The 24,636-nt window shown below is 40.9% G+C and overlaps 4 protein-coding genes across 4 annotated transcripts; 2 read left to right on the top strand and 2 right to left on the bottom strand.

The window, feature by feature from the left end:
* Positions 1–1,394: 1,394 nt before the first annotated feature.
* cldn1 (claudin 1) lies at positions 1,395–6,082 on the top strand. Its single transcript, XM_080779142.1, has 4 exons — positions 1,395–1,819; positions 3,520–3,684; positions 4,967–5,051; positions 5,572–6,082. The coding sequence occupies exons 1-4, from the start codon at positions 1,597–1,599 to the stop codon at positions 5,726–5,728; spliced, it is 630 nt and encodes a 209-aa protein (XP_080635268.1). The 5' UTR covers positions 1,395–1,596; the 3' UTR covers positions 5,729–6,082.
* A 2,981-nt stretch (positions 6,083–9,063) lies between these two features.
* LOC308326173 (solute carrier family 22 member 13-like) lies at positions 9,064–14,043 on the top strand (the record flags this gene model as incomplete). The annotated part of the gene is made up of 11 exons (XM_080778979.1): positions 9,064–9,438; positions 9,673–9,776; positions 9,875–10,034; positions 10,570–10,685; positions 10,783–10,937; positions 11,675–11,741; positions 11,909–12,123; positions 12,229–12,337; positions 12,444–12,650; positions 13,528–13,577; positions 13,904–14,043. 11 exons carry the CDS (start codon positions 9,064–9,066, stop codon positions 14,041–14,043), a joined length of 1,698 nt encoding a protein of 565 aa, XP_080635105.1.
* Positions 14,044–14,185: 142 nt separating this feature from the next.
* On the bottom strand, positions 14,186–14,830 carry LOC308326172 (mitochondrial import inner membrane translocase subunit Tim23-like; the record flags this gene model as incomplete). Its single annotated transcript, XM_080778978.1, has 1 exon — positions 14,186–14,830. One exon carries the CDS (start codon positions 14,828–14,830, stop codon positions 14,186–14,188), a length of 645 nt encoding a protein of 214 aa, XP_080635104.1.
* Positions 14,831–15,415: 585 nt separating this feature from the next.
* On the bottom strand, positions 15,416–19,942 carry LOC308325570 (uncharacterized protein). Its single transcript, XM_080778104.1, has 3 exons — positions 19,895–19,942; positions 18,528–18,605; positions 15,416–17,444 (listed from the first exon to the last, which is right to left on the bottom strand). Exon 3 carries the CDS (start codon positions 17,441–17,443, stop codon positions 16,001–16,003), a length of 1,443 nt encoding a protein of 480 aa, XP_080634230.1. The 5' UTR covers position 17,444; positions 18,528–18,605; positions 19,895–19,942; the 3' UTR covers positions 15,416–16,000.
* Between the last annotated feature and the right edge of the window lie 4,694 nt (positions 19,943–24,636).

Genomic DNA, 24,636 nt, shown 5'->3' with positions numbered 1-24,636 from the left:
TAATGGAAACCTTTGTATATTAGGAAACATTACACATAATCGTCATTCGATTCATATTCTTATTTGATATACCGATACTGATATACTGAAAACCCACAATTCTACAATTTCTACTCAAATAAAATGTAAATTCAACGTATACCTCTGTGTTCCAGGTATCAAGCAACACAGCTCCTTGGTGGATTTAAACGCAAATGACACTGCTTGCAACAAGTCTGAATTTGCACAAGAGAAAACCTTTGGTCATTCCCACAAATCATTCCCACGCAACAGAGTGCTCTCCAAAATCAGCTGACACTGCAGTCAACATAACAATCAGCATTCAATATATATTGCATAGCAGCATGTGTATGTTAGCACTTAGCAGTTCATTTTATGTCAAAATGCCTCTCATTTACTTAGTTACTAGTCAAACTTGACTCACTATTTGTTAAACAAAATAAATGTGGGCGGAGGGCTGTACTTTGCAGTCAGCTGAAACTGAAATGACGGGGAAAATTGTAGAGAATACGCTGTATAACTATATACATATATACAATTATGGAAATATGTAGTAATAATAAGCAAGCAATAATACCGCAAGCAATAATACCGCACTGTTGTGACGAAAAGATAGCTGAGCAAGAAGGCAAAGCTCTCTGTCTACCGAGCAATCTTCGTTCCTACTCTCACCTATGGTCATGAAGTGTGGGTCATGACTGAAAGAATAAGGTTGCGGATTCAAGCTGCCGAAATGAGTTTTTTCACACGGGTGATTAGATTGCAGTGTAGTGCCTCAATTCTTTAATTAACCAAATGCCACAGAAATAAATATATCTTATAGAGACTTTACCATAAATTATAGAATAGTAAAGTAACTCTAGGAGTGTTGATATTGTTCCATTTGTACACTCTCAGAATTAAATTAACCAAGAATTTCACTATAGACCAGTGGTTCTCAATGTGGGGTCCAAAGACCCCCAGTGGTCCTTGAGTGGGTTCCAGGAGGTCCCCAGAAACTTTTGCTAAAATAGTATCAAAGCATCAAAATCAGTTTAACCACTTTAAACCTATATTACCTATGTTATCTCACAAGTGAGCTTGTAGATGTACCGGTGGGCTATTTATGAACGATTTTGGAATAGTTTTGTTTTGTTCTGTTCTTCTCTTATAGGGCTCTACAAAACCTTTTCAGATATGTCCACAGCCAAATGCATATCAATGTAGGGGTCCATGAAAACCACTGGTATAGACTGTATAGTGGGGTGTAGAAAAATAAAATGCCAATCCTCCACTAGGTGTCATGCTCGTCCTCCTAACCTCCACCAGAAGTGATGGAGTTTCAGGGACCTCCTTGTGCCTCAGGTAGGTTCCCTCCCTGAAGATGTACAGCAAGACAAGACCTTCACATGAACACCAGACCTGTTACCCAAAGCCTCCTAAAGCACACCAAGGCTTTTCATTCTTTCGCTATCAATTTATATACAGTAGCTCTATAGGCTATAGTAGCTGAAGTTTATTTTGGTTATTTTTAGTTTTAAGTTGTTGTTTTTTTGCATTTGAATTCCTTTTTATTCAGATTGAATTTAATTTAATTTAATTTAGCTGCGGAGAACAATGGCCAACGCGGGAATGCAGCTGCTTGGCTTTGCGCTGGCCTTCTTGGGCTTCGTGGGGGCCATCACGTCGACAATCATGGCTGAATGGAAGGCATCCTCATACGCAGGGGACAACATTATAACGGCCCAGGCCATGTACGAGGGTCTGTGGAAGGCCTGCGTGTCACAGAGCACAGGTCAAATACAATGCAAAGTCTACGATTCACTGCTGCAGCTGCCAGGTAACTAACGCTTCACACTTCACAAAAAGCTTTCTGTCACACCCTCAGTGTGCTCACTGACTTGGAAAGTAAAAAGTATATATAATTATCTAAAAGGGCTACAATTTAATGGTCTTACAGGCCTAAAGCAGTTTCTTTATCTTCAGATATGGTTCAGGAATCAAAGTTTGTCTGTAGTAACAGAAACAGAATTGCATTTGGCCCCCATCTGAAAAGGTTGAATAAATCTCTGGCCTAAAGTCTTCAATTGTAAAAATTGGAATGTGCCATGTTACACACACTTAGTTTCGTTTACTTTATTCATTCCAAACTTTCAAACAGTTAAAGAATGTACCCCCTGCCTCAGAAACCTCATGCATGTAGAGACAAGTCAGGCAAATGCCTGGGACAAAACACATTCAGCAACAATACAGGCAGTAGCAGTGTGAGTGTGAGTGTGAGTGTGAGTGTGAGTGTGAGTGTGAGTGTGAGTGTGAGTGTGTGTGTGTGTGTGTGTGTGTGTGTGTGTGAGTGTGTGCGTGTGTGTATAGCCTATATGGTAGTGTTATATACTTAATTAACAGCAAATTATACATCTACATCAGCTTCCCTTCATCAAACTTTATGGAGAGAAAAAAATGACATAGACAGTGTTAATGTAACTATAACTGAGTGTAGATGTAACCAAATTAACCTCTAAGGGTACATTGGGTTACTTCTGTACACTCTCTGAGTTACAGATGGATAAATGAACACAGAGGATTTTACTGTGTATTAACGGATGACTCCTGTAAAGTTGTACTGTCCATTGAGAGGAATGATTTACAATCATTGACATAAGTCAGTACTGTAATTCAATGTGTGAAAAATAATATATACAGCACAGCACAGTTCCTAGACAAAGATACTACAGTAAAATAAGTTCAGATATTGTATTGTCCTAAAGGAAAATTTGGAGCTCTGGCTCATGGACTAAGAACCAAAAATAACTGAACCGGTGGAAAGCTGGTCACAGTATAGTCTGCTAAAAAAATGCATGGTGAGTCATACAGTAGATGCATACATAAAATATAATATAAGGTCCACACACACACACACACACACACACACACACACACACACACACACACACACACACACACACACACACACACACACACACACACACACACACACACACACACACACACAACCACACACACAACCCGTAGTCATCATAATGGTGTGCCTTCTATGTGCAGTAAGAGTAAGGTATAGCCTCATCAACATAGAATCATGAGATAAAGAGCAGCGTTAGCTTGTCATTTGGGGCTTTGATGGACAAGGGGACAAAGGAGTTCTTAAAGCAGTTGAGCTGCACTGAGTGGCGCTGAGGCTTCTGCCTGAGGGAACTCAGGCCAGTGTGGGGGACATACAGTATGGGTACATGGGTGGGGTCTGAAATTATCAGATCATAATCTCATCATTGCTGCCTCTTCTCACATACTGTAGCACTACTATCCATTTGTCCTTACTGTTTAAATGATTATAATTGTGCTAAACCCCATTACTTCGTCGAGTGACGGTGTTGTGTGGAAGAAATAGTTGATCTACAAGCTCACACCATGGCATGTTCTCAGCTTGTAGATCTATTCTTGAAAAGTTTCCTTTAACCGATGAAATCAACTCAAAAACAAGTCAAAATGAGGAATCGTCTAACTCTAACTTGTCCGTGTTTCCAGGAATTGTGCAAGGCACGCGAGGTCTGATGGTGGGCTCTGTCATGCTGTGTGGCATCTCCATCATGGTGGCAGCGGTGGGCATGAAGTGCACCACCTGCCTGGGAGAGGACACAGAGCTGAAGGACAAGGTGGCTCTGACTGGAGGCATCCTCTTCCTGATCTCAGGTCAGTGGCATCTAACTTTGGGTCCAGCTTTTGGTGTTCCTAGACCGTCCTAGATTACCAATGTGTTGAATGGATCTTTTGTTCTCAAATACTGTAGCCGATCTAGCCGAGCAGAACTTGTCAGGCACTTGTCACTTGTCCGGCAGTGGCTCAGGGTTAGAGTGGGAACCCTTATGTAAAACGTCTTTGAACACCTAAATAAGTGCTATTATTATTGCAAAAAATAAAAGGCAATTAATGGGCGATATACTGTATCGCTCTAATATACAGCGAAAATATCTGATCTACGCATCACAGTGCAATGGCCTGTTCTCTAATTAATGTACTCATTGAATAAAATGGGTACAGATTAGCATAATATGCTAAATCTAAAATTCCATATTACTCCCTTAAGGGAGCAATATGGAATTTTCACACACAAATGTGTGAGGTGTTCCGTAATTTTGGGACAAAAAGGAAAAATGCATATTTGTATCCTGTGTGTTGAGCTGAGCATGATGTCCTTTCTGTTTGGGATGGCTGTGCAATTTGAGCGGCACTACTACAGTATGTAACTTGCTTTTAATTCATCAAGTTTAATTTAGCCCAATCTGTATGATAGAGTATGTTAATACAACATAAGTTATACAATTGGGGATGGTTGTATTTTGACTCCCTGCTCTTCTTGAGAAAAACTCTTCTGACACGAATTCTGTCCTGTTGGTCAAGATTCCGTTTATCCTCTGAGCAAGCAGGCAGACTATTACTGTATCTCAATGGTACACATTTCAGCACAAGCGGGAAACCGGGTTCAAATCCTGGGTAGAAGAGGAAAGTTTCATAGTGCAGCTTTAACCACAACCACACCTAAAGCTAACTCTAATTTTAACCCTAGCTGTAACCTCAGAATCTCTTATCCCTAATCCTAAAATTAACTCTAACCTTTAACCACCTCATCCTAACCCCAGTATAATCCCTAAATACAAACCCTAACTTCAACCTGAATCTTTTACTAATTAGCCTTAACTTTAAAAATCATTCCCAATCCCAACTATACAAATGAGTCATTTGTATAGTTGGGAATGATTTCACCGGTCAGAGTCATTTCAAATGATCCTTTCCACCACGGTGATCAGAAAATGTTCCCCATTTTGACTGGAATGAATCACACACACACGCACGCATGCACACATACTAACGCGCACACGCACACTATTCCATTCTAGCTGTTTTGTAATGCAAACTACATTGCTTCCACAGTACATAATCACCCGGTATGCTAAAAAAACTGTTTTCCATGCAGGACTGTGTGCTCTGGTGGGGACATGTTGGTACGGTCACAGAATAGCACAGGAATTCTACAACCCCTTCACTCCTACAAATGCCAGGTGAGGTCATCACTCTGTTCCCTTCCATCTAGCGGTAATCACTGGGTGTCTGTGGAGCTGTGTCTGCAATTGAAATATATCCACATGGCAGTGTGGTGGGAAACGCCGTATTTCTGTCAAATGTTTCCCTCAGAATAGGGATGCTGGGGTTCAAGTGATTAATAAACTGTTTATTACTAGCAACTTGTACATACAGTAGGCTACAGTACTGTATCTGTATGGACTGTAGTTGGTACAATATTGGCCTATTGAACATTGTAAATGTCTAGCATTCAAAACCTGCTATATTTGGAGTGTTCTTTAATACGTTCTACTGTTTGAATGTAATATAATTAAATGTATATTGATTATATACATATACCCTGAATTAGTCTAGTGGTGGCAAGTAATGGGCTGAGTTGATTCACATTACCGGTAGTTGAATTTCCACGTGTAACACAAACCCAGCTAACACCATAATCCCTGCAGCACAGGTTATTTAAACGTTGAATATTCAAATGCTATTCGTTGTCGTTTACAGATATGAATTTGGAGCGGCTCTCTTTGTAGGATGGGCTTCTGCTTGTTTAATCATCATAGGAGGAGCCTTCCTTTGCTGCAATTGCTCCAAGGGTTCAGGGAAGTCTCCACATTATCCTACTACGACCTCAGGCCACACTGAGAAAGACTACGTTTAAGCCACAATTTTAAGACTGACTTTCTGTATATTTTGTTTTACCATAGAGCGTGATGGATCTTATTTTGTACAGTTTTCTGATGGATCTGAAGTGTACCATTTTCCATTTCTATGTGTCACTATGGTTAAAGACGTCTGTGCCTTTCAGGCAGCCTGCAACTTTGTTTTTGTCTGGCTGGCCTTCTGGTACAGTATATGTCAACAGTAGTAGATAGCAGGTTAACCTCAGAAATGTTTTCAGTATAAATGTCACCACAACCCTGGTTGCCCAAAACGTCAGAATAATATATCTGGAACCATGCTTTTCCGACCCTTATCTTCTCTGGAATAAACCCAAATATTATTGTAACAAGAAGCTTCCTCCGTTAATTGATGTAAATAATGAATCAGATCGATATGGACCGGAAATAATATAATAATAAGTGTTTCAGTACAAATAGATACCAGGTAAACATATACAACTGTCTAAACAACATCTAAATAACATTAACATTTGTGTCCATCAAAAATATGTGACAAGAAACATGGAAAGAGGAATGCTAGGACTGAGGTAGAGCCTGAATAGGCGAGGTTTCAGACTGTGGTGGAATATGGCGAGTGGCTCTTCAGTCCTGACTTGGGGGGGGGGTGTGTGTGTGTGTGTGTGTGTGTGTGTGTGGGGGAGGTCATTCTACAGCTTGGGAGCCTGGAGGGTGACAAGGATGATTTGTAGAGCATTGGCCATGGTGTCATAGGGAAGGGAGGGTCCTGAAGTTAAGGGGTGCCATGCCCTGCAGTACAGGTCATCACTGAATATTCAACACATTCTACCCAAAACAAAAATCCCTTTCCCTCATGTACTGTATACGTAAACAGTGCATTATTTGTTGCACACTACATAAAAAATAGGTAAAACATAAACATCCGGATTCCTGCTCATTTAGTTTATTTTGAAGAGAAACTTAGCTGAAGCTGATTTCTGTTTCATTATAAGCTTAATTTAATAATTTATTAAGTCACAGACGCCAATTTGGTAGGCTATACACAGTATATGGGACCCCACTATATAAGATACAATAACATTTGTATTATTAGACATGATTTGGTAACGGTTCGATATCTTATTTGGTCCAGAATTACTCGAAATAACAGCGAAGCCTTCTCTAGTTGTATCTCCTGCTGTAGGCCTATGTAAAAATGGATAATATAACTATCAAAAAGAATCATTTAACTGGGGATCCCCCCTGGAACCCCATTAAGGGCCCCTGGGGGTCCCCGTACCCCACATCGACAACCACTGAATTATCATATAGCTGCAGGCCAGAAATAGTAAACAGGCGTGGTTGACCACAATCATCATACCTGATCCTGACTCTACTTGTCCCTACATGCCAGATGCCAGTGCTGCTCACCTCATATCCATTCATGCCTTCATATAAATACCAGTGTGCTACTACACTACAGAACACACACACTCATGAAAAAGAAAAATGGACAATATAACTCCATAAATGTTATTAAAGTTTACCTCTGTAGGCACTGCAGACACTTTGACATGCATATTGCATACATTAAAGGTATTAAGGTAACTGTGGTGGTGACTGGTGAGTGTGTTTGATTTAGTTGTTTCTGTGTGCCAGCATGAAGTTAACTCTTAACAGTACAGGACACAGGAGGCACACAGTAACACCAATCAAGCACACCCACAATTAACGTTATTATTACCTTCTTCAGCTGTGCTAAGCTTAGCCATCAAAATGGCTGCTGTGAAAAGGGCCTATTCTAACACTCATAATGAGACGTTTGCAATTGTCACACAGAACTGTGTAATTGTAGTGAGAAGGGTTTGTTGTAGCTTCAGGCTAGACATTCTCACTCATTTGACTTTAGTTTATCCTGACTGTAGTAGAGAGCTCCACCATCTGGCAAAATTTGAGAATACACAACAATCATCATCAATCATTTTAATTGGCTTCCTGCAATTTCTTCCTATAGATACTATTGTAGGTGCATATATCTGACATATTTTATACCAATAGATGCGAACAAGCATTTTTATGTCAGTGTCAAGACAACATGGATGATATAGTGTACTTGAATCGACCAGTTTTATACTGCTACTAATGCTTCCAAAGAATGGTATTGTCTTCATGTCTATACTGTAGTCTTCCAGTGTGTTTCAGTGACCTTTTGTAGAAGACTGAAAATACATAAATACAAATCTGTTTACTACAGTAGGTGAATAGAGGGGATGCGCATGCATAAAGTGAATGGCAAATCGAGTGTCAAAGCGAATTTAACGTTGTTTAATGGAGTTGGAACAACAGATGTTCAGGAGGTGGAGGAACACACCTTGACCATACCTTCACGCCATCCTCCGCCCTCCACGCCAATCTACCTGAGCCTACTTATACCCACCCAATACAATCCAGCATCCTCTATGCTTTTCGTATCCCGCCCCCATCACCACCACAGGACCAGCAGCATCTCCACTGCTCCATCTCCCCCCATCCCCATCACCACCACAGGACCAGCAGCATCTCCACTGCTCCATCTCCTCCTCCCTCTCTCCTCACCTCCTCCCTTCCTCGCAGTTCCCACGGGGGGGATCACGCCTCCATGTGTACCGCCACACGACCCCCTCCCCAAAGACTCCAGAGTCGGCAACCCCCTCGGAACCCGCGCCCCGCTCCCCCCACCCTCCTCATCATTTCATTCATTCATTCAATAAAATCTTTAAACCTTCCACAATGGTGTGTTCATTCCAACTAGTGAAACGTCGTTTAATGCAATCAGACAGGACTTTTATGTTTGGATGTATGTGTGGTCATGGACAGAAAGTAGATTCTTGCCACTCAGTTCAGTAGGCGTTCCTGCATAACTTCCGGGTATGATGATGATGTCACGCGCATACCCTCTATTGTTCAGCCTTATATAAGACAGAACTAATCTCAAAGGTTTGACCCTCTGTATAAAATGTTATGCTTTTATGAGACGACTGTTAAAACTGCTGCACACAAACTGCATTGTAAACAGTGACAATGCCATGCATATACCTGATCTTGTTAAAAGTATTTCTAGAATGAGGTTATATTCAGAGATTCAATCCAAAGTACAGGTGAATCAAAGTTTCGCGGTCATCAAGGGTTTCAGAATTTTATGGCCATTGTGTTCTTTTAAGTGTGGAATACAACATTAAAACATAGTTGTAACCTGCTGTCTGGAACACTTCTTATCATGTGAATCATCCAGTCACATGTTGTACCATCTTTTGACCATCTTAACACAAAGCCCATTTTGCTTAAAGGTGAATCACTGTCTGTCTTTGACAAAGCTTCTAAAATCAACACTCTCAACATGGCTGATTTTGGAGAGATCCTCGAGGCCATTGGTCACTTTGGACCATTCCAGAAAATTGTTCTTTTTGCTCTTTCCTTTCCCAATATGTTTGTACCTTTTATATTTTCCAGTGTGATTTTTATACAGTCCGACCCAGTCCGACACTGTAACACGGACTGGATACTTAAAGCTGATGCCAACTTAACCACAGAAGAACAGGCTAATTTAACGCTTCCACGGGAGAATGACGGGAGCTTCAGCAGGTGTAGGATGTTTGTCCCTGTGGACTGGGACATCGACACCATCAGGGAGATTGGACTAAATAAGACCACAGCGTGCGAGAATGGATGGGTGTACGACATGTCTATGTATGAAGCCACCATAGTCACAGATGTAGGTTAAGTATTGTACATTTGTGGGGCCTACAATGGTATTAAATATTGTTGCTGACAAGTCCACATCGACAATGTTGTCATGTTGTCCTGTAGTTTGATCTAGTCTGCGACAAATCTATGACAATAGAAAGCTGGATTGTGATTCTGACGTGATACTTTAATATTTAATTTAAACATTCTGGAAAGACATTTCCTAAGCAAATGGTTTGATTTCAGAATTCTGCTTTTATAGTTTGATCTAGTCTGTGACAAAGATACATTTGTGGCAGCAGCACAAACCATGTTGATGGCTGGTATCCTTGTCGGTTCTCTCCTGTTTGGACCTTTTGCTGAATCGTAAGTGTATTTCATAAGTACTGTACTGTACCATCCCTCTCAGTGAAGGACATGAGACAAGTCATCTTTTCTTACCAAAATGGTTACATGTCTTTCAGATTTGGCCGCAAACGGGCAACTCAACTTCCAGTGGTGATCCTTTTCGTTTTTACAATAACATCAGGGTTAAGCCCCAACTACTATCTATATATAGCAAGTCAATTCATGGTGGCAATGGGAGCCGGGGGGCTTCGTATAAACAGCTCTGTACTAGGTACGGTATAATCACCTGATGTAATAGCACATTATCAATCAATTACTGCTTCACCAGGTCTTTGTTCAAATACTGAGTCATTTGCAGCAATGCAACATGCTTCACATTATGTGATGAGTAACCTTAAAACATCTGCTAATGGAATGGTATTTTTTACTTCACTCATGATGTTCATTGAACAATCAGTAAAACATTTGATTATTTAGTTAGATATAGATATTCTGATTATTGGTGTGGAAGATCAAAGTGAGCTATTATAGTATGGTAGTATGGCCAACATAAAATATGTAAATATGTTATTACACACATTAAAAGGCACATAACACATAATTTGACACACTATACCTCACATGCAGCCCATAAAACAAGTTGTGAAAAGAGTCTAAAATGTATTTTCATAAGAGTACAGTATGTGGTTTGAAACTATTGTTAAAAATTATATTGTTACTTTAGAAACTAAATCCTTCACAATTGTTCTTCTGTGTAGCCACTGAATGGATTGGGAAGTCAAAACGATCTCTTGGTGTTTGTGTGGGTCAGATCATGGGTACAGTCGGGCACTGTTTCGTTGCTGGCATAGCCTACTTCATGCGTAACTGGAGAGTTGCTCAGTGGGTCTTCGCAGCACCAAATCTAGTGGTTGTCATTTATATATGGTACGTACACCTCCAGCAGGAGCGAGGTGAATTTACTTTTCTGATCATTACTCTCTTACTGTGGAGTGGAATTTGTAACTCGGTTGTATTCTAAAAGGTTCATTCCAGAGTCAGCCAGATGGTTGCTGGGCAGAGGAAGGACAGCGGAGGTAAAACAGTTGATTCTCAGGGCAGCAGCAATCAACAAACGCACTGTTCCTGAATCTCTACTGGAAAAGGTACTGGAAAAGGAAGCTAGGCCGATGCTCGTTGGTAACTGTGCCCGTTAAGAACACATGCCCCACCGGTTAAGCAGTACTTAGTACTTACAGTACCTACAAAGGACTTGATGTACGCATTGTCAAGAGTACTTAGTGCAGTTGCAGTACCCATTACCCTAGTACTTGGAGGCCAGTCTATGACATCAATACTACGACATCATATTGATGACATCAGGGATGCCCATATATGGGGATTCGTGGATTTATAGATATGTTTAGAGACTGCTGACTTCGCCCCGGGCACAGCAGCCCCTCAGGTCCTCTGCGATATTAACTCAATATTGTACAAAAATGTTAAAAAGCTTAAATGTATACAAAACCCTAAGCTGAATTGTGTCCATATGTGTGTATTTGTTTGTGAACATAAAAAAGACTATATACCAAATTTCTCACTTTAAACAAAAGAAGCCTGTCGGCTGCCGTACTACTAGTATGTTTCATTACCTCTGTTACAGATTGTCGAGAAACGATCTGTGGCAAAAGGTGGCCTATATGTTCTTATCAAATCAACTGATCTCATGAAGTATTTCTTCATAATAACATTGGCATGGTAAGTTCAGTTTATTCAGACTGCTCCACCTACATGATGGATTATTATGATTATGATGAGTAAACACAGCATGCCAAGGTGTTCTTAACAGCTACAGTACAGTGTATTATCGGACATGAATAATGATTTCATTGGATGTTAATGTGCTAGACATTAGACTTGTGTTATTCACAACATAGTGCTCGAGTCCAACCTGCAAAATGAATTAATTGACTACCATAGCTATGGTATTAGCAAGCTGTTTAGGTATTGTCATCTATTCTAGTCAGGTATTTTCTCCCTAGCCTATTGTAACTGTGTGATATAATAAATAAAGTTTGATTGATCTATTGATTGATTGAATTCCAGAGTACAGGACAAGAGTATACACCACACATGACTAATATGTATTGTTTTCTGTCAAACATCTGAAGGATGATGGTGACCCTTGCCTACTTCTGCCTTTTATTTAATATCGAAACTCTTGGAATGGACATGTTCTTAACACAACTGATGTTTGGTCTCACTGCGCTGCCTGTTCAACCACTTTGTGTCTGGATGTTAGAGGTTTTGGGGAGGAAAAGATCTCTAATGTGTACCCTTCTGATTGGTGGACTCTTCTGCATCCTTATCCTAGCTGTTCCTCACAGTAAGAAGACACTTGAAATTAGTTTTGATGTTGACAGAACTTCCATTCTATCAAATCTTGGTGTTTTTGCCCTATTTATCACTATTATTCTGTTCCAACTTCCAGGTAATGTCGTTGCAGTTGGCTCATTAGCTATCACAGGACGCTTTTTTATGATTTGGGCAGGGTCCATATGTAGTGTCTATGTGCAGGAGTTGTTTCCAACATCTGTTCGGTAGGTCTTCTCAATTCATTCAAAAATATTTATTTATCCTCATATATGATCTATTATCATGCTCATATAATAGGAACACTCTTGCTTCCCTTCATTACTGTTGCAGACAAACGGCGACAGGGTTAGCGTCAGTGCTTATGAGATCAGCAGGGATGTTGTCTCCATTGCTCAATATGCTGGCAGCGTTCTACTGGGGCATACCCATCATTGTGTTCAGTAGCCTTTCAATTCTTAGTGGAATTCTGACCTTCCTGCTTCCTGAGACCAGGGGAAGAGAACTGCCAGAATCCACTGATGAAGCTGTCGGCAGAAGGTAATAATTTTTTATTCTAAATTTGTAATCAACATATTTATAGCATTGCCGGAATCTTTATTTCATCATCCACATCATTTCCTTTTCAGAAAAGTGATCGACATGTGCAAAGCGAATGACAATGAAACAGACCAGAGTATATGTTCAACCAAATTGTAGAACTTGCATACAAGGGTATATTCTTCCAAATGTATTTTTAAATGTCTGTCTAATTTATGTTGTGTTTCAAATTGAATGATGACTTCCTGTATGTATATGTTCTTCCGATAAACTTTACAGCCTGTAAAAGTTAATACAATGTAATAAAGTAGTTTATATAAACCAGTAAAGAAACACTGACTGTAATTTTACATTTATAACATGTTATAAAAAGGCTGATGCACTGCACATGCACCTCAAAAGGTTGATGATGACAGGTGCATAGGCCTTGCTGAGCCATGAGGCCCATAGGGTAAGAGCCCATCTGTTTCTGTAGCTGTAGCTTGAGGCAGCTTGATGTACAAGTATACACCCTGGGCATGACGCTAGTATGTCGCAGGGACTTGATGCTGAGTGCCAAGTAGGGAGGCACTGGGTCCCATTTTCTTTGGTATGACTCGGTATGACCCGGGATCAAACCCCCAACCTCCCAGTCTCAGGGCGGACACTCTAACCACAAGGCCACTGCGATAGGACACAAGTGCACATAGTAAAAAGTGGATCTCTGAATGCACAAAGAGGACCTGCACACTGTCAGGAACTTGCAAAGAAATGGTGCTCTTTATTCAACGTTTCGGTCGTTAGACCTTCATCAGGACAGACAGACAATGTCTTTGTCATTCGGAGATCCTTTTTGAGCATTTATTATAACATGTAAAACCATAATTCCTATTCCCAGGTTAGGACAAGGCCTATACAGTAACAACCCGTTGAGGATATTTCCCCCAGGTTAGGACAAGGCCTATACAGTAACAACCAGTTGAGGATATAATCTACTGCTTCGACACGGATGCCAATCAATCACACTGTTCATCACGGAAAGGTAGCATCTCCGCGGCTCCGCCAACGCATCTATGGTTGGGTACTAGGTAGCCTCAGTGTAGAGCTGCTTGTCCGGTTGTGTCAAGATGGACAGTAAAGTGCTGGGCCTGTCTCAATGAATACCGGAAGACTCGCCCCGGTGCTTGCCCGTTTTGTATATGTAAGGTTTTGCACACTCAAATGGTACCTCGTCAGATAATCCCCACATAGCCTACAACAACTTCTGTGAACAGACTTCAATGTAGTAGCTTCTTGTTACCGTCTCAATGACATGGCTCTTAGCGGCAAACAAAGATCCTGCAGCTCATCCATCAACCATCTGCCGGTCACTCGACAATTGACACTGCTGACGGTGATCAGGAGTGCTATATAGCCTTCAAAATGAAAATATATCCTCTTGGTTTTTTGTGAAATGATAATGATATGAACTGCATTGCATGCTCATGTCTTACTTCCTCCTTCAAAACTAGTTCACACTCTTGTCTTGACCAATGTCTTTATCCATGTCATGTTCATTATCTTTGGGATGGCCGGTACCTGGCGAGGTGTTCCCAGTTGTTGTAGAGTGTGTAGGCACCAGACATGGCCAAACCTACCAGACCTCCACGTGCAACACCGCGCAGGCCACCTGTTGATTTGAACAGCATCCCGGCGAGTGTTCCAGCAGCCATTTTGTTAGTGTCATGCTCAGCACCCCTGGCCTTCTCTATCGCCACAACAAATACGCTGTAAAACAACGCAACAGAGCCCAGCGTGTTGGCCCACGAGGCACCATGCCTCGTTACCATATTTAGAATCTGTACGTTACGAGGTTTGGACCAAGCCATGTCTCTAGACTCTTTCAGACCCACCCGGAGACCGTTTAACGTTCCACACATGCCTCCAGTGAGGTAGCCGCCTCCAATATTGAATGTGGCCAGATGAGTTGAGTTGAGTTGAGTGGGTTCTGTTACTTCTGTAGGACTCCAGATTGTAGGACTCCAGATATACTCATCATCTGTGTTCTGTAGCTGGACACCGAGATAAGGATTCGGAATAGGTGGGAGAGTCTCAGTCATGTTGGAATGTTCAGGCAAAACACTAGTACCTCCAAAGAGATTCCTAAGAACTGCCTTGAACCCTCCTGGTGATGCGGATCCTGGTCTGGTTGTGCTTTCCATTGCTGAAGGGAACTTCAAGTTGGATAAATCAGTATTCAGACGATAAAACTCTTTCCATTATGGCATTACGTCTGCAATCCGGACTACATCACTAAAAATACATTACTATTCTGCATTCAGGATGCAAAGCACTTATATTCCACATGGTTGTGATGATGATGAATGATGATGATGTGATGTGATGTCATTGTGTGATGACATCATTAAGTCATCTTCTACTATCCACAAATCTCAGTTTGTTTGTGTATAATACATATCTCTTGATATGTCCAAATATGGAGAATGGGGATGACTGACATCATATTACTGATATCATAGATGACTGAAGCCATAATAGATTGCCTCTCCATAAATCTATCCATACAAAGGCTTATTAACCGCTACTGTGGAAAAAAGACCAGGACATTTTCCTACAGTATATAAAGACAGGTGGGAGCTTTTGTCCAAAAGAGATGTCCAAGTGGAAGTTAATGTTTTATTTCATATTGGTAACCATGTCGGAATGTCAGAATAAACATTGTATCAAATCAATCAGACATTAAAATTACAGGAAGGATTTTTGTAGTTCACAAAATCACAACTAAAGCAATCTTCCAGCCATCCAAGTAATTTTGCTAGAACCATGTCTATACTTTTTTTGTCTGTCTTTTTTAACCATATATTCTGAAGAACTATACGTTACAAAAGCAAAAAAACATATTTCTCAATATTCTATCTTAATTTTGGCATATAATTCATTAAAGTATGATATACATACAGTACAATCCCTTCCATGACAGGAGCATTATGAAAGACAATCAAATGAAATATCTGAGCCCTATAGCTATACACTCTGGTAGACAAGTTACCACTGCATATCCAGACAATCACAATAATACTGTCAGTATCACATCTGCTGAATGAACCTACTGTAATCCAATTACAAAACATTAATGCAGGCTATAGTTAAAGTACTGGTACTATTTACCTTTTGACAAATGTTTTAGTATGTGTTGTCACTAGTAACCAATTTTATTGTGTTATTGAAAATATAAACTTGACTGATGGACTAATATCCATGACACTTCTAGTAAGTAGATTCTGATCATCTAACATCAGTCCAGTCGGTTGTAGGCCTATAATATATGTGCATCTAAGATCCTACTAGCAGTGTTCGAAGTGCTTTCTTTCCTACTCTTCAGGTATTGATTGATACATCATTTTTGCAATGGCAGACACCCCATTACTTCTGTTCTTCTGTAGGTAATCAGCTATTGTCATGACCTTGGTGAATACAGGATACATTGCTGGTAATAGCACCATGAGTTGTCCCCTGCAGATTGTATCCCAGTCCCTCACCTCCATATTGGATGGCTTGCTGTTCAGCTGATTGTCATATGCTTCCTGCCACTGCACTGCACTTTTCACTGGCCGTGTATTTCGCTGGACATCATGCCATCCAAAGAATTCGTAGCCGTTCATAATTGAATCCTCACTTTGATCCCATATTGCCTCATCAATTGCCTGGCCAGCAAAGGATCCTCCAATTCCCCCAGCAAGACCTCCTACGAGTGCTCCTACAGCTGCACCGACGGGTCCTGCCCAAAGACCTAAGGCTACCCCAGCAGCTACACTACCTCCAATACCACCTGCTGCTCCCGCTAAACCTGCTGCCATACGCTGCCGCAGCTGTACTTCAGTGATTTTATGCATTCGCCATTCAACTACATCCCAAATTGCAAAAATGCCAGCAAATGCAACTCCTGACACAATATTGGCACGAACTATTGAAGAACCAATCCTAGAGAAGGTTGGTTTCAACATCTTGGCAGCAGCTGCTCCAGCCCCTCCGCCTGCAGCTCCGCCTAATGCTGCCTTAGTTCCAGCCAACAACACTTCCTTGGAGTCACGCTCTCCAGACAACAGTATGCCACCTACGCCCAACACAAACCCCAGAGCGCCCCCGGTGGCAGTGCCCGATTTAATCATTCCAAAATTCCTACAACGGTATGATATTTCATCTAGGAAACTGGCCAGTTTCACTCTGCTCTCAAATAGTCCTAGTTTTGCTCTGCCACTGACTATATTCTCAAAAGAGACGCGTCGTCTCACTGGTATCTGTTTGGCTTCAGACAGATTCTTTGCATTATCCGCTCCAAAAAGTTGTTGAACTACATTTACTAGATCTTTTCTCTGAGTAACAAAGTCGAAAGTGCTCAATTCTTTCAGATGCTGTATCATCTCTTCAATAGGCATGATTTTCTCAGCCCGGATAGAGTGAACACCTTGCCAACTATGTAAAATACGTGCATTACGTCCATCTGTGGACTCGATGCAAAAGACATGGTCTGTAATTGTACCAGTTGGAAGCTTGATTGAGGATATGACAGCTTTACCTTTCCTTAAATCTTGTTCAATTTCTTTAAAGACCTCTGATAACATTGACACTTCAAATTTCTTAACATACAGATTTTTGATTGAATCTTGTGCCATTAGTTCATGTAAAACAGTTCCCCATTTTACACAGGAAGTTGAGGCGTCCTCAATCAGCTTCAGGGTTTCTGGTCTATCCGTAAGTTCAGCCAAATGCCTGACAGAAACGGCAACATCTCGTCCCATAAGGTGAAAACCCATTCTGAAATTTACAGAAATGATAAATGTACAATGATATACTGACAAACGCATCAATCTTAAACGATTCAGGAAAAAATGGTTTTAAGATTGCAGGTAACATGGCAGTGGATGAGAGGGAATCATTTCATTGGCGGACCACATCTGAGGTAACACGCAGGCTTTACCTAGCGACAGAGCCTATAAGCAATCTAAAACTGACTTAATAAAAACCAAAAAAGTCATCTTCGGCAATGAGCGCCATTGGGAAAACAGTCGTAAAAGTCATTGACAGGGAATACAAACTGTTAGGGATACCCTGATCACGTTATTTTGCTCCCGATCCAATTCCAATATTTAGAAAATCACGTGATCTGGCCCAATTTCCAACTGTAGGCTAGACATAACCATAATAGAGAGAGTGCAATCCAATACATTTATAGCCATTTGGATCGATGAAAAACATATTTTTAAAAATATTGAAATTGGGCTTTCTTTTAAGAACTTGAGCTAGATGAGTCAATTCCAGCGTTAAATTGCTAATTTCATTGTAACTGTCATTTCTTTTTAGATTGTTCACATTTTCATTGTACTATTTATTAATGTAAATTAAGACAAATGTCTTCAGATAGGCTACAATAATGACAACTCTACTGTTTGCGTTAGTCCACATTGGCCCATGAAGCATGGGTTAAAACTCTACATAAACCTCATCTCATGATTCTCAAATCTGGAACTATATTTAAATTGCACTTGAAATGCTGGATTAATCACAAATCTGTGGGTGTTTTTTCTTCAGCCCACTCACTTAATTGTGCTTTGTTGGTGTGGTCTACGTCTGTATCTGTGAAGACCTGTGTCAGCTGTATTTCTTGGAATACAACTGATTTCACCTCTGTTCGGTCTCTTCACTGTTTCTGCTCTGGATTTAGTCAAATTAACAGCAATAAAAAATAAAGATAGGTCTTTTGGTTTTTAGTACAACAGTCTACAATTGAGAACAAGATATTGTTCAGAATGTATATACAAACTTCATTTTATCATTCTCAAATCTGAATCTACATTCAAATTGCCATTCAAACACTTGGTTAACCACAGTCATCCATACCTTGTTAATCTGTGGTTTTTTATTTTCCTGGTTTGATGTGGTCTGTGTCTGGGCGGTATCTGTGAAGAACCTCTACTACTAGACAAAAATAATAATAAAATAATTATGAATTACAAATATCTGCTGCTGTTTCACTAAACAAACCAAAATCCACTCTGGTCTCTCCATAAAGATTTGCTTTGCTTATTTTGTATATACATGGAATGTAAATGCTTTTCAAATAATCTCCTCTAAAATAGACTAGTATAGGTCCTAGGCTAGTTCAGTTGTATATTAACTTGGACCAAGCTGATTCTGATTTACTGATTAATGATTATAGTTATAATCTCCAGTAGAGAATGTTTCGTCGTACAGCATGGGCACCTGCTTAAATACGTGGTTTAATGGGAAAAGGTAAAAGGCTCATAATATAGTGACTTGTGGCATTATTATACTTCTGTTAGATATAGCCAAAGTACATGCTAATCACATATTAGGAATAGTATTAGTAATTACTTGCTGAATATTAGAATTGAATACATTTGCATGTTATTACGGTATTTCATGTCTTGTGGCAAGACTGTCACATTGTCACACTGACTGGTACCATAATTTATAGCAATACTGTGAGGTATTAAACTTTCCTTTTTGGTATTTTATGAGGAAGATCCAGTCCAGTTATTATAGCTTTGTCAAATAAAAGAGAATTCCAGCTCTACAATCCAATTTATTGATAGAGCACATTTCAAAATAACTAATTCTGAATAACTGTTGCCGTTTCTCTAAGTCTAAGCAAAGCAACGCAACATCCACTCTGGTCTCTCCATAAATGTTAAGTAATGTAGAACTTCTAGTGTACATAGGCCTATAGTCATGTACGTCTCAAACTGAACAAAATTAGTTTGGAATACTAAGTTAATTGATCTAAAGTCATTATGCAAATTCTGTTTGCAAACCTTTAAAATGATAAAAAAAACATTGCTGTCACTTTGTACAGCATGTCTTAAACGGAACGAAATGAGATTGGAATACCAATAAAAGTTAAATGATCTAAAATCAATATGCAAATTAGTTTAAATTATTTTTAAATTGACCAAAGAAACCTTTTAAAATTATGAAAACATCTTACTTTTACTTTTATAGAGTGCAATAAAGTGTGGTGTATAAATACCTTCAAGCAGCCTTTAATGTCCCTGCCTGGTTGTTGAGCCGCTCTATGCTGGGTGTGCACAAAGTTTTCACGACGTCCTTCGTAATGTTCCTTTCATTTACAGACTGGCTTCCTTTTTTATGTATGTATTTATTCACTCCTTTTGATGCCTAAGCCTCAGATATTTCATTCACACGTCTTCTATAAACAGTCACGAAAGTTCAAGAAATATAATTACCCCTGTTTTATCAGCACTGGATGCAGTAAAACCCAGCCTTTGCTGTCCTTCAACCTTCACTTCTGGCCACTGCATGAGGGGACTTATAGAACTGGATATCCTGCCCTCTTCCTGTGTTTATTTATTTTCTTGGCTACATTTTCGCACAGCCCCACCCCGTATGTGATAAGTGATAACCCCGGGATCCGTACTGTAGCGTTTTACTCATTTCCCATGTGATTGTCAGCTGCATGGCGAGGATCGTCTATTTATATTCGTACAGTATGTATACAGTAAGCTCTTTTACTACTTCTAAAACAATAAACACTCTGTCCTCTTACAGGCCTGCAGTGTTTTACATAAATATATTTATTAAAAGGCTTCGTTGTTTTGCACCCTGTCCATGGATATCTCTCATAGGCGCGCACACACACACACACACACACACACACACACACAAACACAGCTGGACTGCATCAATTTACAGACCACTGATATTTACACTGATATTTACATATCACTTGCACGCACCTGCACGGCGCCCACACACTCATAAACACACACAGACAGCACAGTTAAGCACATACACATAATCTGAAGGGAAGCATCTTTCATTAGGACTTCTAATGCAATTCTATACATTCTCCCAGACTCATGCACTCCCACGTACATGCACTCCCACGCACATATCACACGCACGTCACAAGCATATAGGCAATAGATAAGATTCAAATTTGAATGTACAAATTTGGGTTAACGCAGACTGATGGTAACATTCTTGGAGTTGGACACACACACACACACACACACACACACACACACACCGGTGGAGTCCACACACACTAATGGTGCTTGAGAAGTACGTGCACATACATTTACAGCAATGTATTGCCCCAGTATAAAGTGACAGATAATGGGAAGAACCGCGCACCCTTTTCCCCAGACCCTTTTCTTCTGTAACATCCCAACCCTGAACCCCTGACTCCCACCTACCCTTTCCCCATTCCTTTCCCTCAACTTATTCACCTATACAATAAATGTCTGGACACGCCCACCAATTGACTCCGCCAGATGGGGCAGCAGAGAGTACACAGGGTTCCCCCCAGGCAGCACGAAACGTTACCACTTTAAGTAAAAGAAAGTTCTGGGAGCAGAAAATGGTGTGTGAATTCTTTTCATTTCTTTACTTGTGACCTTGTTTGATCCAGCACCCTGCCTAATAGGTACATGTTTTTTCAGTCTCCTCTACTACTACAACAATGTGAATCAAGGCCAGCGGGGACCAGGCAATCGTATTCGGGAACAGTTTCGGGGACAGATTGGTCCGATGTGCTCAGGAGCTCACTAGTCGAAGAAGCATGGCTTGGCTTTAAAACCAAATTTACAACAGTACTAAACAACATGGCTCCTCTGAGAACCATCAGGGTCAAAACCCGCTCGGAGCCATGGATGAATTCGGACATACTGACTGCAATGAAAGCCAGAGACAACAAATGCTCTGAACTTCTTAAATGCAAGTCCAAGCTAGCTAAGCGCTTCGACAGTGATCTCCAAACCAAACTGTGCATCCTTAAAACCCAATGTAACAAGCTAAGAAACGGTGTAATTGCCATGACCAAATCAGCCAAAAGTAACTTTATCAATGATAAAGCCGAGGAAATCAAAAACAATCCTCGGGAGCTCTGGAAGCTACTAAACAACCAACTAGGCTGTGGTCAGAAACTTAAAACCAGGTTTACTAACATAAACATCAAATCAAATAACACCCTCATCACTGACAAGATTGATGTAGCCAATCACTTGAACATCTTCTTTACAAACATTGCAACAATGCTGGTTAACAAACTGCCCTCCCACTCTGGGCGTTTTGGTGTAGAGCACATCAAAGGCTTCTACAAAAACCTAGGTGTTTGTAAAGATGATTTTAAAATGACAATGGTAACAACTGAGGAGGTACTTAAGAAACTGAGTGCCCTCCAACCCCACAAGGCCACTGGCCATGACAATATTCCCTCCAAATTTCTCAGAGACTCAGCCATTTCCATAGCTCCAGTCATCACCCACATAGTTAACCTCTCCATCAAACAAGGACAGGTCCCCAGAGATTTTAAACTGGCCAAAGTAACCCCCCTGTACAAAAAAGGGAGCAAATTAGAACCCGGCAACTACCGCCCTATTTCTATTCTAAGCTCCATCTCGAAAGTGATGGAAAAAATAGTCTATGAACAGGTTGAAAAGTATCTTGCCACTAATAAATTGTTGTACGAGTTCCAATCTGGTTTCAGAACATCCCACTCCACTGACACATGCCTTCTCTATTTGAGCGACCACATCAAACACGAGGTGGATGCTGGAAAATACTGCGGCATGGTCATGCTGGACCTCCAAAAGGCTTTTGACACCGTGAACCACTCCATACTGGTTAACAAGCTTAAAGCTATTGGTTTTGATAGCACATCAGTGAGCTGGATGCAATCCTACCTGGAGGGGAGAGAACAGATGGTGGAAGTGAACGGAACACTGTCCCCCCCCCTCCCAGTGAGCTGTGGCGTCCCACAAGGAAGCATACTAGGGCCTTTACTGTTCCTAATATATGTAAACGACATGACTTCAGCTTGTGACTGCAACTTGTTCCTGTTCGCAGACGACTCAGCACTGCTGGTCTCGGACAGGAACAAACTGCAGGTTGAAAAGACCCTCAGCTCTGAACTCGGTAGAATCTGCACCTGGCTCGCTGATAACAAACTATCCTTACACCTGGGAAAAACTGAATCCATTCTCTTCGGATCAAATAGTAATCTCAAAAAGGCAGATGGCTTCTTGGTTAGAGTTGGTGATGATATTATCACACGGAAGGATCAAATTACCTACCTAGGTTCCATCCTGGAGGCCAATCTTTCCGGTGATAAGATGGCCACCAACGTAATCAAAAAAGTCAATCAAAGAACAAGATTCCTCTACAGGATCTCCTCACTGGTCGACAAAAACACCTTGAAGACCTTAACAGGAGCCCTTGTACAAGGTTTCTTTGACTATGCATCCACCTCCTGGTACCACAGCACCTCAAAGGCCCTTAAAACAAGGCTCCAGACCTCCCAAAACAAACTGGTCAGGCTCCTACTTGGCCTCACCCCCCGAACCCACCTCACCCCTGCCCACTTTGACAGGCTGGGATGGCTTAGGGTCGACGACAGAGTACAGCATCTTGCAATGGGTCTGGTCCACAAGATTAGATACACCACCAAGATACCCATGTACCTGTCTAAATACTTCCTTAATGTAAACGAAGTCCACACCCACAACACCAGAGGGAGTGCAACAAACCATGTACAACCCAGATTCGGCACAAACAAGGGACTAAATTCTTTTCGCTCCTATGCGACCAAAATGTGGAACGCCCTACCAACAGTCATTAAGACATGTGAATCCCTTGGCTCCTTCAAAACTGCTCTCAAAGGGCACCTACGGATGGCTGCAATTCGAAACTGGCCTCTGTAAAAGCTGAATTTGTATCTGGATTGTACTATGTTTTTGTATGGACGTGGTGTTGGGTGCCTGCACATATGCACACATGGCATCAACGCATGGTGTTGTGTGCAGGCGCCCTACACTCTGTCTTTGTACTATGGATTGTACTATGTTTTTGTATGGACGTGGTGTTGGGTGCCTGCACATATGCACACATGGCATCAACGCATGGTGTTGTGTGCAGGCGCCCTACACTCTGTCTTTCGTTTTCTTTTCTTTTATCCCCCTGTTCCCCTCACTGTATATATACTTTTTTTTCCCTTTTCGCTTCCTATATGATGAATTCCTGTTCTGTTCTTTAACTACATAGAAGTGTCTATTTGTTTGTCTCTAAATGTTTTGATGAATTGAACAATGTGGACCCTGTTGTAAACAAGTGTAAGGCTTAATTGGGTCGTCCACTCACAGTTAACAGTCTTTGTATTGAGTTTGTGCTTGAAATGTACTGTAATTCTGCAAACTGTTAATAAAGATTTCAATCAATCAATCAAAGACTCAGTGGGAATCTGCCCTAAAGTGCACTTGTTTTTCCTGCCATTGTTCCATTTTTCTTTATTTCTTTTTACAAATTCTGCTTAAGCTACTGTCTTGGCTTATTTATAGCTTTCCTGCCAATCCCATAGCCTGCTTAAAGATAGACATCTCTTTTCCCATCTCTTGAAAAACGCAGACTTGGGAGATGCCTCTCCCCACACTGTACTGCTCCTTTTGACCTTGCGCCCCTGGCCTTCAGGCCGACTGAGGCAGACCCACCCGCCGTGGCCCAGTGCGGACCATGGTCTCTCTCTACTCTTCGTGACATTAGTTGCGAATGCAGTGAGCACTTACTATGAGACCTAGCAGATCATGTCCGTCTGTGTGTGTGTGTGTGTGTGTGTGTGTGTGTCTGTCCGTGTGTCCCCCCTTTGTGCCCATATATGGAGCTGAGTGATTCGTTTGTGATTCATGCAACACACTCCATAATACGTATAGCTGCTTTGGGGACTCCTTATATGGTTATGGCTAAGTTAAAAACTTAACTTAAAAATAACTTAACTTAAAAAAATAAATCTTAAAAAAACCCAAATATGTACGAACTGCGTTCGCTTCCCGCGTTTGCGCGTCTTACTGGTACTACTTACAGTAGTATACTTTCTATTTGAACAATAGTTTGTGTCATTTCATGATTTCATGATCATCCATCATAATCTTGGATTTGTGACTGGTTAATTGTAGCCTACGTGACATTTGCACCG

The sequence above is a fragment of the Protomyctophum bolini genome (assembly GCF_963924005.1).
Source record: "Protomyctophum bolini genome assembly, chromosome: 12".
In the NCBI taxonomy this organism is placed as follows: domain Eukaryota; kingdom Metazoa; phylum Chordata; class Actinopteri; order Myctophiformes; family Myctophidae; genus Protomyctophum; species Protomyctophum bolini.
Note: the sequence above shows the minus strand (reverse complement) of the source record. Positions and strands in the feature narration are given on the sequence as shown.

What these genes read in the sequence shown, in the direction of transcription:
- cldn1 (XM_080779142.1), top strand. Translation starts at nt 1,597, where the DNA reads ATGGCCAACGCGGGAATGCAGCTGCTTGGCTTTGCGCTGGCCTTCTTG. An exon ending in TTCACTGCTGCAGCTGCCAG is followed by an intron (nt 1,820 to 3,519) that starts GTAACTAACGCT and finishes CCGTGTTTCCAG; the next exon opens with GAATTGTGCAAGGCACGCGA. An exon ending in TTCACTCCTACAAATGCCAG is followed by an intron (nt 5,052 to 5,571) that starts GTGAGGTCATCA and finishes TGTCGTTTACAG; the next exon opens with ATATGAATTTGGAGCGGCTC.
- LOC308325570 (XM_080778104.1), bottom strand. Translation starts at nt 17,443, where the DNA reads ATGGGTTTTCACCTTATGGGACGAGATGTTGCCGTTTCTGTCAGGCAT.